A 19,793-nucleotide genomic window follows, 5' to 3' on the forward strand; every position below is an offset into this window, starting at 1 on the left:
TGGACATTCTTTTCTGGTACCTGATTTTAAAGAGAATGTTTTTAATATATGACCATGAGAAGCAATTTTACTGTATTTTTGTTTTATTTTGTTGAACCTCTTTATTACGTTAAGGGTGCTCCTTTTTTCTTACTTTGCTATGAGTTCTCTTCCAAAAATGAGTATTGAATTTTGTCAAATACTTGTTCTGCAGATATTGAAAATATTATTTCTTTCTTTATGATAATTTAGTGAGTAGCATTTGTAGATATTCTGAGTTTTGTAATGTACTTTCGAAGTTTAGTTATTCTCAACGTGAGGGTCACTCGGGGGACATAGCTGTAATGTTGGAAGTGAAGTCTAGTTGTAAAATTCTTGACTCTCATGAAGGGATTCTACCACTTTGTGCTTATGTAGACAATAGTAATGAGAGCCATCTGGCGTACTGTGTTTTAGCATAGGTCTAATAACATAAATGGCTTAACATTCCACAAAGTGCCCTTGTGCTGACGACTTCAGTGCCACAGAGTTAATTTCCTGTAATTAATAGTGTGACTAAGTAACGGTTGTTCTTGTTGGGGAAAAAATATTTTATAGAAGCCAAGAGGGTTCAAAGCCCTTTGCTTTTGGAACAAGAGAATTTTGTTGCCTCAAATCCTTTGTTAATTTAGGCAAGGCATGAATTGTGTGTATTGTTTTCTGAATGAAGTAAATAACCACTGTAACTAACAGGGTAGTTTAAAGTAATGACTTGAGATTTCAAATTCCTAGCTCTTTTTTATAAGATCAGATTTATTTTGATCGTGAATAAGAATCCAAATCCTTCTGAACTCATTGCCTGTTGGTTCCATGATTGACCATTGTTGAAATACGTTACAAACATGAAATTCTAGAAAGTACTATCACTTTTTAAAGAATTGGGAAATTCTAGAAGTGAAAAAAAAAATCTATTCTGAAGGCACCTAAATAGCATTCCTCGTTGTTAACACATTTAAGTAAAATCAGGCTTCACAGAGATTTTCCCCTTAAATAAACAAGGAATGCACTGTCAGTTGACACTGATATGAGTGGTACTTAAATGCCTTATTTGCAGTACAATTGTGGTCTCCACAGAGCTTAACTTTACCTTTAAACTTTATTGCTGGTGTTATTAGTATAGTTTACTGGCATTAAGAGTAAATTGCTTGATTGTTTGCTTAAGTTTTTCTTTATTTTTGTTTGTATAGCAAATGGTATGTTTCTAACTTTGAAGTAAGTCAATAAAATATGTGGGATCAGTTCTAATAATGATTAATAATAATAATAAAAGTTATTATTAAATTTCATTCCTTGTTAGAAATTGGGTAAAATTGGGCTGTTACTAAGTGGTATATGGTCAAGGAATTAACTAAATCATAACCAGAGTAAATCAGTGAATCATTGGAAGGGGTATGTGACACGCCAGGGAGGCAAATTACCATTGACAGAGAACCCACAATGCACAGAATGAGAAGCAGCTAGACTAGAGCACTGTAATTTACAAAAACTTTATATATAATATTTACCTTTTATACCTAGGAAATACTGAGTTTGCCTCTAATGTCTAGGTAGAGCAGGTTGCCAGCCTGGCTCTGGTGGGAGGGGTGGTAGGGACATTTGAAGAGAGAAGTTCTTTAAACGAGTCTGCCTAAAGTCCACTTAGCCCTCTTGTTTCTTAAAAGGAATAGAGAAAAGTGCATGAAAAGGGCAAGCCTCTTCCCTTTCTAGACTGTGCCTTGACATTTGGCATTATAGCTGTGGAGAAGAGATGGAGAGAGAGAACCATTTAATACACAGTGAGGTACACTATTCCAGTATATCTCTTTTGGACATTGCAGCATCACCTCAAAAAGAAACTCATACCCGTTAGCAGTCATTCTTTACTCCCCACCTCCAATACCCAAAATACATTAATCTGCTTTCTCTTTCTGTGGATTTGCCTATTCTTGTAATTTCATATAAATGGACTTATATGTGGTCTTTTGTAACTGGTTTCTTTCTCTAAGCATAATGTTTTCAAGGTTATTCACGTTGTAACATGTATCAGTACTTCATTTTTTATTAATAATATTTTGCTGTATGGATATACCATAATTTGTTTATCTCATCATCACTTAATAGACATTTACTTTCTGGGAATTATGAATAATGGTTTTAGGAACATTTGTGTATAAGTTTGTTGTGGACATGTGTTTTCATTTCTCTTGGATATATGCCTAAAATGGAATTGCTAGGTCATGTGGTAAATCTGTTTAACATTTTAAGGAACTGCCAGACTTTTCTAAAATGGGTGTATACCCCTGTACATCCCAGCTAACAATGTATGAGTATTTCAGTTTCTCTGCATTCTCACCAGTACTTGTTATTGTCTCTCTTGTTGATTATAGCCATGCCTTAGGGTGTGAAGTGGTATCTTATTGTAGTTTTGATTTTCATTTTCTAATGACTGATGATGTCGAGCATATCTTTTTTTTGTGCTTTTTAGTCATTTGTATATCTTTGGAGAAATGTGTATTCATATCCTTTGTTCATTTTTTAAATTAGGTTGTTTGTCTTTATTTTTGAGTTGCCAGAATTCTTTATATATTCTGGATACATCTTCTCTATTAACATAAGAAATTTTTTTTTACTTTCAGAAAAACTATTTAGAAGAGTACATTGTCACAGCTTGAATTTTTCAGAAGCAGATGCTGAGATAAAATTTGGAGTGCAAGATGTTTATTAAAGATCAACACTTAGGAAAAGAAGGAGGATGACAGGATTGGTTGGAAAGAGAAGTTGAACTTAATGCAGCTCTGATAAAACCTCCACTAACCTGATGGTGAGCTCCGGAGCAAATACTGCCTGTCAGAGTTGTCCTGCATTAGTCTGAAATGGCGGGGTCTTCATATTCCCACTTGGCTCAGTCAGTGACTAAGCCAGTCAGCCTGGGAAAGGCATGACCTTGAGTGAGGCAACTCTCAGCATCTGAGGGAGACTCTGAAGTGGGGAACAGTTGGAGGCTCTTTGCTAACTGTACTCTCTGTCGCTGAGCAGCAAGTTTCCCCTGAAGGGGAAGTTGGGTTCACCTTAGTGTCTATCACATGCATATTATATTTTAAAATCTAAGTTGAACCTTGAGCTCACATAGTTTAGCAGAGATGCTGGTAAGCATATATATGGAGTGAAAAACTCTGATGTAGGCTTTGCAAGTAAGTTATTACTGCTATTTCATAGTATTGGCTACTTTGAAATCTTATGAATATAGTTAGTTTCTATTAGTTTAGTTTGGCCTGAAGTTATGTATATTTATAATATTGTTTATGTTTTATTGTTTATGTTTACCATAGAATTCAAAGTCTCTGAAGTAGCTTATGTGACATTTATATTTGACCCATACAAAAGAGGCTATTTGTTTGAGATAGTCTGTTTTTCCAAAGTTTTGAGCTTTTCTGTTTGAGAATTATTTTGTCCTCAGCCATAACTCTGCTCTCTCTGCTCCATATTATGAAAACTTCTTAAAAGACTGCTTAAATTGCTTTTTTTCTTTTGTGGGGCATTAAGATCAAGAATTGTCTTAGTTCTTGTTAAATTTCTTAGCTTGAGTTTTAGCATTGTTTTGTAGATATTCTATGGATTTCATTCTAGCCGTGAGTTGAGTTTGTCTTTTTGCTAGGCACAAAACAATGTGAAACCTACGCAGATGACTTCCATTTGGAACCTGTTAAAAAGGCACAGTAGTGCATTATTAGTTTCTTCTAAAACCTTTGTATTTGTCATTCCTTAACTTTTGACTCTTTCTTTTAGATGTTTGATTTTGCCAAAGTATTGTGAGAATGATGAGGAGTAATTTTTATCAATCCTAATTCTGAACAGCAAACCAAATAGACTGAGACAATTTTGGCTGACATCTTTCATCTCTGTGTAATTAACTACGTCCAACTTGCTCAGACTCCAAATTGTAATACTTCCTGATAATGTAAATTAGTACACGGAAGTGAAAACTTTCTATAGGATAAACTGGAAATTGAAACTGGAATAGTTTAAGAAGTTTGACTCCACCATGCAGCTAGAGGAGGTCATAAGTAAGAGCTTCTAAGTAGGAGTCAGAAGACCGGAGTTAGAATCCCCTTATCATCTGGGATGCCTGGGCCAAGATATTTAGCTCTTCAAAGCTCAGGATGTCTCATCTCTGTAAAATGCAGATATGTCAACTCCTCCTACCCCTGCCAGTGGTGGTGATGACCTAATAAACTAATGAGTATGAGAGGACTTGGTAACTTTGTGGCCAGCATATGCTGTTTGGGAGATAGAGCAGTATTCTTTGGACACACTTTTATCTAATTGAAGGCAGAACTTACATACTTGAACATTTTCCAGACACACATTTTAATGAGATTAGAAAAAATATGAACAAATTATATTTAAAAAATTAATTTAAATTTCATTATGATTATCTTCAGTATGGTCTTGGAAACCCAAGTCAACTCAACAGGTATTTATAATGGGGCTTCATTATTTCTTCTTAGGGTTCATCCAAATGGCACACATTAGAAATTTCTCCTTCCTATAAGTTGGACTGATTTGGGTGTCCTTGTGTTTGAGTACAAATTTATTGGAAACCAATTATCTTTGAAACTATGTGGATTACTAATATTTATAGAGAAATTTATAGTTTTCAACTATTTTTGTATATTATTTGATACACTCTTCATAATCGCCGTGTAAACGGAAGTGCTCTTTTATTGCCATAACCTAGGTTAGGGAAGTTAAGAGTTTCTCAAGGTCACCTAGCTTCTAGGTGGTGGAATTGAGATTAAAAAGTTGACTTTCTCACTACAGTCCTCCTGTATCATATTGCCTGGTAAACTAAGAAATTATTTTAGAAAGGATTAGATTGGAATCAGGTACTCCTACTCTGAGCTAAGCCTTGAGCCAAGCGTAGGTGACATTCTATATAGAAGCTGCCATTTTCTGTGCACCAAGAGCGCATATTACTCTGAGCTTTCTCTTCCATGTCTCCTCCAGCCTGATGCCCTCGTTCTTCAGCCTTTTCCCTAGCACACCCACGCACATGTGCACACATACACACTCCAAAACACATTTTTTGTGTGCTACAACTCAGAACTATAAGCTATGTGGGATTATTATGTAATAATCTTTGCTGATGAGCAACTTCTGAGTAATAGGGGTATTTTCATTGTAATTTGGGTAGATCTTTTGGTTTCTTGAAAATCTCTGTACCAGTTCACTTACTGTACTTTCTTCCACAAGTAGGTTATTATGAGCTGGATTTCCAGAGCCTTGACTTGGTAAGGATAGATTCTTGAGACCAAACCAGCTCCAAAGGTCATAGGGAATTAACCCAGTTTTACTTGTCTTGTGATATATTTTATACTTTCATCATTGCAGTCAGAATGTGAGGTGGAGAGGCCTTCTATTGCAAAATCATCCATATCTAGTTCCTACTAATGCCTACCTAAAAACGAACAGATGTAGAAAACTTAAGCATCTGTGTATTTTCCTATACATATTATAAATGCTTATGCCATATTTTGAGCAAACAGGGCAACTAAGAAATATTCTACTGTTTCATGTTTTGAAATGCTGACTGGATGAAGATTACAGATGACAAGTTATTTATAGCTTTATTTATACATAGTGGATTCTCTGTTGGAATCATAGGAAGAAAGAAGATATGATAATTGCTTTGTGTAGTTCACAGAATGAAATTGCAAACTGAGATGTTTTGAATCTAGTTTATACTATAGCCATTTCTAGGAAACCATATTTAAACAGCACTGGTTATCATGAAGTATACAACATGTCAACTGTGTCCCAATTCACATCAGTAAAAACCTTCTACCACTTTATTCCCTATAACCTAACCTCCATCAGATAATACTAAATAAACTATGCTGAGTGCACATATTAATATATATCAAATGTATCAAACGGTTTGCTGGCTGCATTTTCAGTAGTGTTTATCTGTGGTCATGCAGGTTATAACTCTGAATTTTTATTAGGAAAACTAAATTGAGAATTTATAATATTCCTGATTTAGCTTCACCAGCTGTGCCACAGCCATGGAAAATAACTCGAGAGGGTAAAAATCTAACAATGAATAAGAGAGCAACAGACAAATTGCTTTTGCTTCATGCTTACCTGCTTTGCATCTGCTGCTAGAAGGTTTAGGATCACAGATAATAATTAGTAGTCTCCCAACTTACATATCATCACTTCAGTAAATTGTGACATGTATTTTTTGGTTATCTCATATAAAATAAGAATATAATTATTAATTGCTGTGTAATTTTGAGAATCTTGAAAATGATTCTTTAAAATGTGCACCTTTTTTTTTTTCCCTTTTTACTTATTCATTTTTAAATTCAGCAGATACCCGGTGAGTTCTAAACATGCCAGACATGTGCTGGGGACAGACATGATACCTGTCCTCAGGGAGATCAAAATCTAAAGGTGGAATGTGTTATTAAACATTGTACAGTATTGAGAGCTTTTTTCCCGAGGTTGTTTTTTTTTTTTTTGAGATGTAATTATAATACTATGTAAGTCTAAGGTGTATAATGTAATTGTTTATATATGTATATATTGCAGAATGATTCCACAATAAGGTTAGTTAACATATCCATCACCTCACATTGTTAACTGTCTTTGTGTGTGTGTGTGATGAGAACTTTTAAGATCTACTTAAAAGTTGCTACTTAGCAACTTCCAAGTATGCAATACAGGATTGTCAATTGCAGTTGCCATGCTGTACAGTAGGTCTCCAGAACTTCAAAATGTGAATCTTGAAAATGACTCTAGCACCAAAATTATTTTATAATTTCACCCATTAAAACAGTCACAATGAAATAATAGTATAAATTGTTCACTTTAGAAATCAGGCAATTTGGGGCCAATGAAAAATAACCTAACTGCTTATATTTAGAAGTAATACTGGGTTAGCAGAGGGATAGAGTAAACAATGCAAGAAGTTCCTGTAGATAGTTAATTTAGTTGTGTAATTGTTAACAAAGAGCAGTGAGTGGGATCTCTCATTATGAACATTTCTCTTCAATTTCTGGTATAGGATGGTGTATAATAGGGAGTTGCTGGTAAAACCTCTGCACAAACTTGTGGGACTTGACAGATAAGACAAATACTGGCATTTAATAGATAAACCTTACAAATATTGCTTTTTTATGACAGTGATGTGATTATCTTTGTAGGTCTTTTATAAGTGGATATTTGACAGTTTGTTTTGGTAGCTACAGAGTTAGGCCCCCACCTGGGCCATGACCTTGTTTCTTTTAACTCACCACTGAACCCTGGTGTCTTACACATCACCCACCATACAAACTACAATTCTTGAAGGAATGTAGATACATTATTCATGTAGATATATAGAGGTTTCAGTTACCTGTTCACAGAAGAAAAATAACAACTTCTTCCCTGCTTAGTGAGAATGCCTTCCCAGTCAAACATATTCTCATATTGTAGTTATTCCTATCAGGAAACCTCCGTTGCCAAACAGCATTACTGCTAGTAATAGCAATGTATCAGCGATACATACCTTCTATAATACTAATTCTCAACCACTGTTACTTGAACTACATTTTATAAATGAGGAAACTGAAGATTGTGGATATTAAGTGTCTTGTCCCTGGCCACAGAGCTATTGTTAAATGGTGAAGCCATGGTACATTTATAACAATTAAAAAATTTGTAAGCCAGCATACATTGAGCATTTAATTACACATCAGGTACTATGCTAAATATTTTGCATTTAGCTTCACTGTAACAATATGAGGGAAACATGATTATCATTGCCATTTTTCACATTTGGAAATAAGGGACAGAGAAGTTAAATAATTTGTCTAGGATACATGTAGTTTATGGTGAAGCCAGAAGGTCTTTTCTCTTATACCACCTCCCATCCCTCCAGTTAGAATTGAGATAAGGGCAATATGATTTATGACTGTTTGGAACATTCATAGTTTAAAAAATATTATTTTCAGTATTAGTTTGTGTAAGATTTTATTTATTTATTTATTTGACAGAGTGAGAGAAAGAGAGAGCATAAGCAGGCAGAGTGGCAAGCAGAGGGAGAGGGAATTGCAGGCTCCCCACTGAGCAGAGAGCCCAGGACCCTGGGATCATGACTTGAGCCATAGGCAGACACTTAACTGACTGAGCCACCCAGGCGCCACTTAACTGACTGAGCCACCCAGGCGCCCCTCAGTATTGGTTTTTTTTTTAAGTATTTTCTGCTACACTCTGTTGATTATGAAAATGCCTCAGCTTTTAAAGATAATTATAAAATATCCCTCTGAGTGGAAACTGAAGTTTGCTTTGTAGATAGCAAATAAATTGGGTTCCTCAATCAGAGGAATATTCAGTCTCATTTTATTTCATTAACAGTCATGGATTGACTAATTAGTTTAATTTTTTCCATTGTTTGTGTTGCATTTTTGTTTTTTAAACGTTAGGAATAGTGATTTTTTTTTTAAGTCTTTGTGGGCACCCTGGGAAAAAGCATCTGTTTATAGTGTAAATGCCTTCCCTTTGGCCAAAATAGAGTAGAATTAGATTTTTAATCATAATTTTATATTATGATTGTTTACTGGAGTGCCATTTATAGAGTATGGCTTCCAGACATTGAATTTGACATAGTTTCATTTTTAAAAGGGCTGATTTTTTCCCTTAAAGTTGTATTTTGAATTATACCAGAGGTAACTTATAGTTACTTTATGTGTTTATGTATTTTTCTCCTTCTGACTATCTGTTCTGGGAGGAAGACATTCTGACCTTGTAACTGGCACATGCTTATAGTTTATTTTAAAAGAAATTTCAGGCTTTTGAAACTACCTGAAGATATTTTTTAAAAACCATTAGATGATAGAGAATTAAACTTTACATAGTAAGTTTAGCTAAATTAAATTCAACAACTTTAGGTATCTGTATGTATAAGGTATTGTGTTTGGTGACATGAGAGATATAGATGACAAAAACTTGATACCTCTATCCTGGGGTTTGTAATCTGTTAGCTGATCCAGACAAATACATAAATAACCATAATGCAAGGCAGGCTATGATAAGTACTGTGGTATAGGCATCAACAAAGTGCAGGGAAATCAGAATAGAGAGATTAATCCCAACTGGGAGGATCTAGGAAGTTCTCATGGAGTAGGTAGGATTGAGTACAGCTTAATTTATTGCTTTCATTCATTCTAGACTGTCTTCTGAAGATTGATGTCTATTTCCTTGAGCTCTTTAATTTTGTTGCCAATTTGGATAAGCATGGCACAAATCCAGCAGGGAGGTCCAGATGAAAAAGAAAAGACTACAGCACTGAAAGGTACATACTTAATTTGCTTTTTCAGGGTATTTTCATTGTGCCTAATGAAGGCATAGGAATATTTAGGTTATCTTCTATTCATTTCAATTCTAAAATAAGAATGTGAGTGTTTAATCCATTTGTAATTCTTTGTATCCCTCACAACAACTGTTTCAGTGTCTGAGATATAGTATGTAAATAGATTACAGAATCATGTAATTTTATAACTGTAAGAATTCATAAGTCTTTTCTTATCCAGAGTAAATAGATCACAGAATCATGTAATTTTATAACTGTAAGAATTCATAAGTCTTTTCTTATCCAGAGTCGTATATTTAATGGTAAAACTAACACTGTAGATCTCTTGAGTTAAGACTATTGCCATTATCATATTTTTGTTGATCAGAATGTCATGCTAGGCTAGTATAGTGATCTGCCTAATAATCCAGTATTCTCTCTTTGTGGTATTAATTAGGGATATTTTTTGAAAGGCTGTCCATGTTTAACACCTTGGAGGGAATCTACCCTAGACATTCTTTGGGAATTTTGAGTTCTAGACTTTTTTTAAGTCTGTAGTCTAAAAGAATTTTACTCCTAAAATAACTATGTTTTGTTGAACTGAAAGATCTCTTCAATGGATTTTCTAAATGTTGAGATGCCAACTATGCCAGATAATGAGTCTCCTTACGTGTTCGATATAGAATCTTTGTGGTCTTCATGATGCTTTGTAGGTAATGCCCCAGACCGTCTTGACTGCATCCATTTTTCTGAATCCCTCACTGCTATCTTACCCTGCTTTACAAGGCTGGATGATAAAGATACCTCAAGAATCTCTCCTACTACCTTTTATCTCTTTTCATGGAAGCCTAAAGCATATATGTAATAAAGCAGCCAGTTTCTTAGCTCACAGTTTGCCTCATCTTGTCCCTGCTTTTAGAGCTAATGTTCTGTCAAGGGGATGGTGTAAGTAGCCCTTATCTTCAAAAATGGAAAATGGCTAAGAGCATTGCTTTCTTCTCACAAATGTGAGAGATGATGATGTTTTGGATTGGATGATGACAGATTCTGATTATGTTTTGAAGGAAGAGATGACATGATTTTCTGTTGGATTAGACTTGGGTTGTTAGAGGACAAATCAAGATAAATTTGAAAGTTCTTGGCCTAAAAAGCTCTAAGATGGATTAAGAAAACTGGGAAAAGCAGGTTGTGGTGATGGTAGGGAAAAGCAAGAGTTAGGTTTTAGACATATTAAATATTAAACTGAGATCCCACTTAAACAAGAAGTAGAGAAGTTGAGTATGGAGTTTGGGAGAGCATTTGGGTTAGAGATAAAAGTTTTAGGAATCGTTAGCATAGAGGTAATATTTAAAAGACCATAGGTCCTAATTGAGATCACCAGGGATGTCAGTGTAGACAGAAAAGAGAAGAGATCTGAACTTTGAGCCCTGGGACATCTCAGCTCTCAGGTCAGGAAGATGAAGAGGAATCAGCAAAAGAGGCTGAAAATGAATTTCTAGTAAAATAGGCTGGGAACCAAGAGCAAGAGAGAGATCTTGAACACCAAATGAAGACAATGGGAGTAATTCATTCAGTCATAATAATGATTCAGGTTAGACAAGGACTGAGAAATTACTTTTAGGTTTGACAGTGTGGATGTCATTGGTGATCATCACAAAGAGCTGTTTTCACAAATTGATGGAAATGAAAGCTCTATTAGAGAGCTTCCATAGAAAATGAGAAGGGAGGAATTGGAGGCAGCTCCGGACAATCCTGTAGAAGATTTTAGCGTATGCTTGTGTGCTGCTGGAAATGACTAGCACTCTCAGAATAATGGTTGATTTAGGAGAAAGGACAGGAATGTGTTTGTTTCCTTCTAAATAGACTCACTGGGTTTCCTAGATAGACTGTGCATCTTCAGCCTTACTCGATAATGTGAAAATTATATCTTCCAAATAGTCATTCCAATTTACACTTCCTCAAGCAATATGTAAGAGTTTATATAGGTTTGCTGGATTTTAGAGCTAGTAAAATTATGTAAAAAGAATATGAATAGGGTCTAAAGATGGGATTGTCTGGATTCAAACTCAGGTTTTTCTACTTACCATGAACTAGCTACGTAGCTTCTCTGAATCTTAATTCATTAGTACTATAGGAAGAAGAATGTCTGGTACACATGAGCTTGTAACAATTAATGAAGGAGTTAAATTGGAAATATTAGAAAATAAAGTGGCAGTGCATGGCAAAGTATATTTAGAACAAATTGTCAAACCGAATTAAACTTTATCTTTAAAAAAGTCTACTTGTCAGTGTTATGGATTATACTTTTGGTGTCATGTCTATGCATCCTTTGCCTAACCGTGGTTTGTGAAGATTTTCTCCTGTGTTTTCTTCTAAAGGTTTTATAATTTTAGATTTTACATTTAAATTAATGTTACATTTTGAGTTAATTTTTATGTAAGGTAGGAGATCTAAGTCAAGGTGTGTGTGTGTTTGGTTGGTTGGGTTTTGGGGCCTGTTAATGTCTATTTGCACCAGCACCATTTGTGAAAAGGACTGTCTTTCTAACGTGGAATTACTTCTTCCATCTTTGTAAAAAATGAATTGTGTATATTTGGGTGTTTGGATGGCCTTGTTTTGGGTTCTCTGTTTTGCTCCATGGATCTTTGTCTCTTCTTTAATATCACACTCAATTGATTACTGAAGTAGTATATCTTTAACTTGAGTAGAGTCATACGTCCCATTTTATTCTTTTTCAAAATTGTTTAGCTATTAGCTATTCTAGGTTGTTTGCTCTTCCATATAAATTTTAGAATAAAATTATATTTGCAAAAAATATACTGAGATTTTGATAAGAATTTACTTAAACCTATAGATGAAAATGGGGAAAATTGACATTTTTATTGCGTCTTTCAATCTATGACATGGTATGTCTCTCATTTATTTAGATCTTTCACGTCCTTCATCAGCATTTTGTAATTTTCAACGTGTAAGTTGTAAACATTTGTTATTAGATTTATGCTCAAGTGTTAATTATTTAGAGTGATTATGAACAGTCTTGTGTTCTTAATTTCAGTTGCTACATGTTTACTGATAGTTTGTGGAAATATAATCAAGTTTTATGTGTTGCTATTATATCTTATGACTTTCCTAGAGTCATTTAATAGTTCTAGAAATTTTGGGGGTAGATTCCTTGATATTTTCTACGTAAACCATCATGTCATTTGTACATTGGACAGTAAACCTTTTATTTCCTTTCTTGCTTTTTTTGTACTTGCTAGGATTACTAATACTATGTTGAATAAGGATAGTGAAAAAATGGACATTCTTTCCTTGTTCTCAGGGGTAATAGTGAATGGTGACACTCCCATTTTACCCCTTTATTTTTAGACCTGTAAATTATGCTACGGGAGAAATAGCACCATATATTGGACACCGATTCTGAGTATGTACAACCTTCTGGAGAGTCTTGCTCAGCCCAGCAGGGTTCTGTCACCTAGCTGGCACTGTAATGAATCTTTAAAAGGCTATTTCACCATTCTCTCAAACTAGCTATTTCAGGATAGTGGGGAAAATGGTAAGACCAATGAATTTCATGAGGGGACCACTGTTCCAGTTCTTTTTCTGTGAAGTGAGCTCCTTGATCAGAAGCAATGCTCTGTGGAATACCATGATCATAGATAAGGCATTCTGTAACTCCACGAATAGTAGATATGGCAGAAGCATTACATGTGGGGAATACAAATCTGTATTCAGAGACAGTGTCTATTCCAGTAAGAACAAAATGTTGCTTCGTTCATGATGGAAGTGGTCTGATGTAATCCACTGTGACCAGGTAGCTGACTGATCACTTTCGGGAATGATGCCATACTGGTGACTAAGTGTTGTTCTTTGCTGCTGGCAGATTGGACAATCAGTAATGGCTGTAGCCAGGTTGGCTTTGGTGAGTGTAAGTTTATATTGATGAGCCCATGCGTAACATCCATCTCTGCCACTGTGGCTACTTTGTTCATGAGCCCATTGGACAATGACAGGGGTAGCTGAGGAGAGAGGCTGACTGGCCTCCACAGAGAGAATCCTCTTACCCACTTGATTATTATTATCTTCTTCCTTTGAGGTCACCTTTTAGTAAGCATTAATTTGGGACACGTATCTTTCACTTCTTTTGCCTGTTCAGAGGGGACTATTCATGTAACTCTTTTCCAAATTTCCTTGGCGCCAGTTTTCCAATCCTATTCCTTCTAGGTCCCTGTCCATCCAGCCAAACCAGTGGCCACAACCCATGAATCATTATATAGTTACTTGTGTGGCCATATCTTTTCCCAAGCAAACAAAACAGCCAAGTGCAGTGCTCTCAGTTCTTCCCATGGGGGAGATTTCCCTTTACCACTTTCCTTCAGTGGTATCCCAGAAAGCATCTCTGGTGCTTTAGCCTCGCTTTTGGGTGGTGCCTGAATATTTTGCAGAACCATCTATAAAGCAGACCCCAGTCTTCTCTTCTTATATCTCCTGATGGTAGGAACCCGCCATGAGGCCTTGGGTGATGCCAATAGATAGAAGGTCAGTGTAGCAGGAATGGAGGCTATATGCATTTGGGCTACTTCATGTAACTTACTTTTGCCTTTGCGATCTACTCAGTTCTGATCAGATATACTATTCCCATTTGATGATGGAGTGCTGTTGTACACACCCGACTTTATGACTTGATGGGTCAGATAACGAATGTCCCATTTATGGTGGGTAATTAAGGTAACATGGTAACTTGGTAGCTCATGCTTAAGCATTCAGTGTCTACTAAGGCCCAGTGTCAGGCCACGAAGAGTAGTTACCTGTGGTAGATGGCAGGGCTTTACACCAAGATGCTAAGGGCCTTGCCAAAGATTCCAAACAGCATCCCAGGTTTCCCAATTATTGACTTAGTTCTCACTGTAAGGTCTGGCAAAAGATAAGAGCTATTACAGAGCTCTTCAAGGATGCCAGTGTTCTCCTCACAAATTTATTTCTCATTGTTGTAGGGAAGGTATGTCTTCTGGTTCTCCCTTGGTGGCCGAGTAGTTTGACAAATCCATTCTAGCATTCCTGTCTTCCAAAACCTTTGTATTCCTTCCTCTGCATTAAACCAAAGCATGTCTGGCATTTGATCAATCATACAAACTTAGAGCCCTTCCTAACTCCTCAAGCTGCAATGTTAAATAATAGACACTATGTGCTTAGCGAGCCTATATCAATAAATATGACCTGATCTTTCCAGCATTGTTCCATACCCTTAATATTTATTCCCACACATGTTCTCTGGATTTCTGGCTGTATACATTAGCAAAAAGAGGTAGTTCTTTTGTTGTGTTGGGTGTTGTGCAGCTCCTTATGAGTCACACTTTATACCTCACCTTTAGTGGCCTGCTGTGACTTGAGTGCAGTTGAAAGTCTAGGTGTGAAGAAGGCTTTGGGCTGTGGGTCCTGAAGAGAATCAGCTTTTTAAAAAAAATTTGAGAGAGAGAGAATGAGGGAGAGGGAGGGGCGGAGATAGAGGGAGAGGCAAGTGACTATCCACTGAGCAGGGAGCTCAATGCGGTGCTCGATCCCAGGACCCTGAGATCATGACTGGAGCCAAAGTCAGACGCTTAATTGACTGAGCCACCCATGTGCCCCAAGAATCAGCTTTGTCTTGCCTGGCAGCAGCCTGAGGGAAGGCATTACCGTTTCTTTAGGCAACGAAGGTTAACTTTCCCAGACTAAGATAGAGAGACCACTTCTACTGAGGGTGGGAAAGCTTCTTCCATTGACAAAGAATTATCAGAATTTGAGAGTCATTGTCCCCAGCTGCATCAGGGTTTTCCCACATGTCGCCATTCCAATTTGCAGGATCCCATTCTTTTCCAGTTAGTGTCCTCACTTTAACCATGGACACCTATGAGACTGGTAGTTCTACTTGCGTTATAATTCAGCTAGTTGCAGGATGAGATTCTGTGCTTGATTTTTAACAATCTCAGCCCTTCAGCTACAAGAGATAAGGGTTACCTTCAGGGCACACTTAGAAAATTAGAGGTTATTTATGCTGTGCTTGACCTGGGATTTGAATTCCTGAATTTGTCCATTTTTTCCACTTCCTTGTCCAGTGACCCTAGGAGCAACCAGCCAATTTCATAATGTTGTTAGTTTTCCAGAAGTGTTTGAAAGTATCATATACATATTCGTCCAGATTCAGATGTCAATCTCATACAGGAACACCTTCACAGACACGCTCAGAGTAAGGTTTAACCAAGTATCTGGGCACTGCAGGGCTCAGTCAAGTTGACACATAAAATTAACCAGCACACCATTCCTCTCTGTCTTTGGACACTTAGGTTGTTTCTTGGCTATTGTGAATAATGCTGCTATGAACTTGAGTGTACAAATATCTGTTTTAAGTCTCTATTTTCATTTCTTTTGGGTGTCAAGTGGTATTTTTACCCAATTATTACATATGCTTAGTTGAAGTTTAGAATTCTAAGTTCCTTAATCACTTTAATCACCAGAGGTGTGTTTTGTGTTATTATCTGATGCATATTTAAGTTATATCGATTCAGTCATACTGTATTTTACAGGTGATTGAAGGTATTTTTAATGGAAATGTTTTATTATACTTGATTTTCGCCTAATCCACTGTCTTTGGAACCCAGTCTCTGTCTAAAATGCAGCTTATGGTATTGCTTTCTTTTTAAAAAGCAGGAAAAATAATTTCTGACATTTTCTTTCTACATGTCTTCTCAATGCTAATGAAATAAAAAAATATCTATATCTGGTTCCCTTGTTAATAGAGGAGAAGTTTGAGGAATGCCTATTTATTTAGTTTTCATTTTGTCATTCACAGGAACATTTCAAACAAGGCAAAAGCATATTTCTGTATTCATAACCTTATTCTTTATAAGGTACGGAAGAGAGGGGGCAGAATATTTTAGGGTTGATATGGCGCATAGAGTAAGTATGGTGATTTTGAAAGAGCATTGAGTTAGGTATTGGAAAATACATTTATTCCATTAATCCCGGTGTACTATTAAGGTATAATTTCGGACAAGCCATTTTTACTCTCTGAGCTGATTGTCTCATCCGAAAGACAGTGAAGGTGATAATACATGCTACTGTTTTGTAGGGTTGTGATGATCAAGTAGGGTAAAGTAAGTGAAAACTTTAAATTGGTATGTAGATGTTAGGTGGCATTTTATGATCTGAGCTGGTAGACAAAATGGCTGTTAGACATAATATATCTGCTTATATATTAGATCGTTGCTGTGTGTCTGATTAAAAGGTTTCTAAGTTTTGAAATGTAGATGACTAAAGTGAAGGAGACTCAATTCATCGGAAAGAGAATTTTCGAGCCACTCCAAGCCATTTTTGCTACTAAAAAATCTTCTATTTTGCTCTGTTTTGCAAAGGATTACATGGTGTTCAGAAATTCACTAATGAATCAGAAATTTGTCGTGTATAACCCCTTTTTAGCCCAGTATGCATATTATGTGACATTTTACATTTTACTAGAGAATTTACAAACATTTTTTGTATTAGAATTTTGAAGATGCTATATTTTTATGTGAGTTGAGGTTTATTTGATATAGCAGTTTGAAGAGTACTAAAAAATGATTTTTTTTGATGGCCTATCTTTATGGCCTACAGAAAGAGACTAGAGACTAGAGGTAGACAAACTACTTTTTTCTTTGGCGTATTTTGATGTTCCATATATATGGATTTGTTATATCTCTGTAGTAAGAGACAGAAAGTGTTTCTTCTGAGATAATTCTTTTGTAGGAAAAGGGACTGTATTTTTTTAGCTGGTTTCTTTTCAGGAACTTGAGTTAGAATGCAAAATCTCGAAACCTAGACATTTTTTTAAAAAATCTTTTCTTCAGAACAATAAATTTGAAGCTTATCTTTTTGTTTTTCTGAGTTTTGATATAACTCTCTGATGGCATATAGTGAGAATTTTTGCCTCATCTTATAATAAGAGCCTAAAAGATACCATTAAATACTTGTTGACAGACTGAGTCTAGGCTGGGGCAGGGAAAAGATAAGCCTATAGCAAACATCTTGTGGTAACACAAAATAAGGAAATACTTAAAAAACAAAAAGATAAGAGCATGTCAGACAGTTACAGGAGACAGCTGAAAGAGCTTACAGCCATGGCCATTGCTGGAACAATTTGAACAACAAAATAAATGATGTAGTATTGATTGTAACCCAGAGTATATAATAAATATCCATGATTCCATACTGATATAAGTAAGATTGAATAAATGTGTAAATGGAGGAAGAGAGACAAAAATTTCATACAGAAGAATTACAAATAATATATATAGGTATTCTCTGCTCCACAAGGTAGAGTATAATTCCACCTCTTCCTCCTTGAAAGTGGGCTAGACTTATTCACTTCCAAGGAATAGATTATGGAAAGGGAGAAATAGTAACTTCATAGTTGAGATGTCTGGCAGACACTGCTTAGCTAACTGATGGGAGATTAACATCCCCAGTGATGTCCCGTGGATATCATGTTTCCCTTGATATAATATGATATGATATGATATGATATGATATGATATGATATGATATGATATGATATGAGAGGGGCAGTTTACCTCTGTAGTAGTCTTTCTAAAAACCTGTAGCCCTAGTCTAATCACAAAATTAAAAAAAAAAAAATCAAACACACCTAAATTGAGGGTCATTCTATAAAATACCTAACCAGTATTCCTCAAAAGAGTCAAGATCATGAAAAAAAGGCAAAGACTGGAATCTGTCACAGGCCAGAGGAGCCTGGCAGACATGGCAGCTGCATGCGGTGTGGTATCCTGGATGGAATCCTGGACTAGAAATGGACGTTAATGGGAAACCTGATGAATAATTTCTGGGCTTAGTTAATAGGAACGTACAGATGTTGGTTTCTTCACTTTCACAAATGTACCCTGGTAATGTAGGATGTTAACAATAGGTGAAACCAGGTAAAGGACCTACAGACACATCTGTTTTTCTTTCAACTTTTCTGTAAATCCAAAATCATTTCGAAATAAAATGTTTATTTAAAAAACTTTGTTGACAGTTTTTTTGTTGTGTGGGAATCAAATGGTATGAAGATAAAGACTGCTTTGTGTTAACCACATTTTCTCCAGTTAGCATGTTGCATTTTAATATTGTGATTTTTTCCTATAAAAATGAAATAATGTGCTGTATTGCCCCATTTAAATTTGTAAGTTTCCTTATTCATAAATAGTAGTTTCATCTTTATATAAGAATTAGTGACCATTTAAAATACCTGAAACTTTTAAAACTATAGATGGAGGTTAGTAAGATACACATTAATAGCTGAATATTTTGAGGGGAAGAAGTTACTAATTCACTATAGTGGTACATAGGATCTAAAATTGTGATTGTTTTGGGAATTATGATTTTGAAAGTGCTTTTGATATTGTCATGATGTAGCACTTGGGGAACTTAAAAGTTTAAAAACATTATCAATAAGGCAACACATAAAAAATAATCTAGTAGAACAGAAAAATATGTAAAATAATCAAAAATGTAATCCTTGTTATTAACTTTGTTACTAAAATATGACTTTGTTACTAAGAAAATGAATGTAAGTGCATTTCATATTCTTTTCTAGATTTATTATCTAGGATTGATTTGGATGAACTAATGAAAAAAGATGAACCACCTCTTGATTTTCCTGATACCCTGGAAGGATTTGAATATGCTTTTAATGAAAGTAAGTGGTTGTATGCTACATACAAGATTTATTTATCATGCTAATAGAATCATAGGACAGATACTATTTGCTATTTTTATTTGCCAGTTAAAACATTTTATGTAATTCATTTAAAAAATAATGACTTATCCCTTCATGGTGAAATTCGTCACTCAAGCAAAAGAACCAAATTATAATTTCCCATAATTATCAAGTCACTTAAGCCAACGGACTTGAATTTGATTTAACTTAATGTATTTCAACCCTGAGCTTTCAACTCTCTGGCATCCAATTGGAACTCCAATTAAATTACGTGGAAAGAGGCTATATTTAAATATTTTTTCCACATATTTAAAATGAAGTGGTTAGCAATTATCATCTATGATGATATTTTAAAGCATTATACTCAGTTTTCCATGATTTTTTCAGGCAACATCCTTATTTTAAAATTTATTTTATTTTTTTAAAAGATTATCTATCTATCTATCTATCTATCTATCTATCATCTATCTATCTATTTGAGAGAGAGTGAGAGCAAGAATGAGAGGCAGAGAAACAGAGGCAAACTCCCTGCTGAGCAGAGAGCCCTACACGAAACTCAATCTCGGGACCCCAAGATCATGATCTGAGCCAAAGGCAGATGCTTAACTGACTGAGCCACCCAGTCACCATGTTTATTTTAAAATTCATTAATTAAATTCTGAATAAGAAAGACTTTGCACTTGGGGTTTGGAAGAACATACCATAAGTTACAAAGATGTTTCTAGAACATAG

The 19,793-nt window shown here is 35.4% G+C and overlaps 1 protein-coding gene across 9 annotated transcripts in view; it reads left to right on the forward strand.

Annotated features, from left to right (window-relative positions):
* ARB2A (ARB2 cotranscriptional regulator A) overlaps positions 1-19,793 on the forward strand; it is a 422,367-nt gene that overhangs the window by 23,228 nt on the left and 379,346 nt on the right. For 6 of the 9 annotated variants that reach the window (XM_087861977.1, XM_045796280.2, XM_087861983.1 and 3 more), the window contains exons 2-4: positions 2,634-2,818; positions 9,211-9,334; positions 18,939-19,040. In XM_087861977.1, the coding sequence (XP_087718103.1) occupies positions 9,229-9,334; positions 18,939-19,040 (208 nt within the window). In that variant the 5' untranslated portion in view covers positions 2,634-2,818; positions 9,211-9,228. The remainder of the gene's footprint in view (positions 1-2,633; positions 2,819-9,210; positions 9,335-18,938; positions 19,041-19,793) is intronic. The other 3 variants (XM_087861982.1, XM_087861976.1, XM_087861981.1) reach the window with 3 other exon arrangements.

This window comes from Ursus americanus, chromosome 5 (assembly GCF_024610735.1).
Source record: "Ursus americanus isolate L20-20 chromosome 5, mUrsAme1.1.p, whole genome shotgun sequence".
NCBI classification, from domain to species: domain Eukaryota; kingdom Metazoa; phylum Chordata; class Mammalia; order Carnivora; family Ursidae; genus Ursus; species Ursus americanus.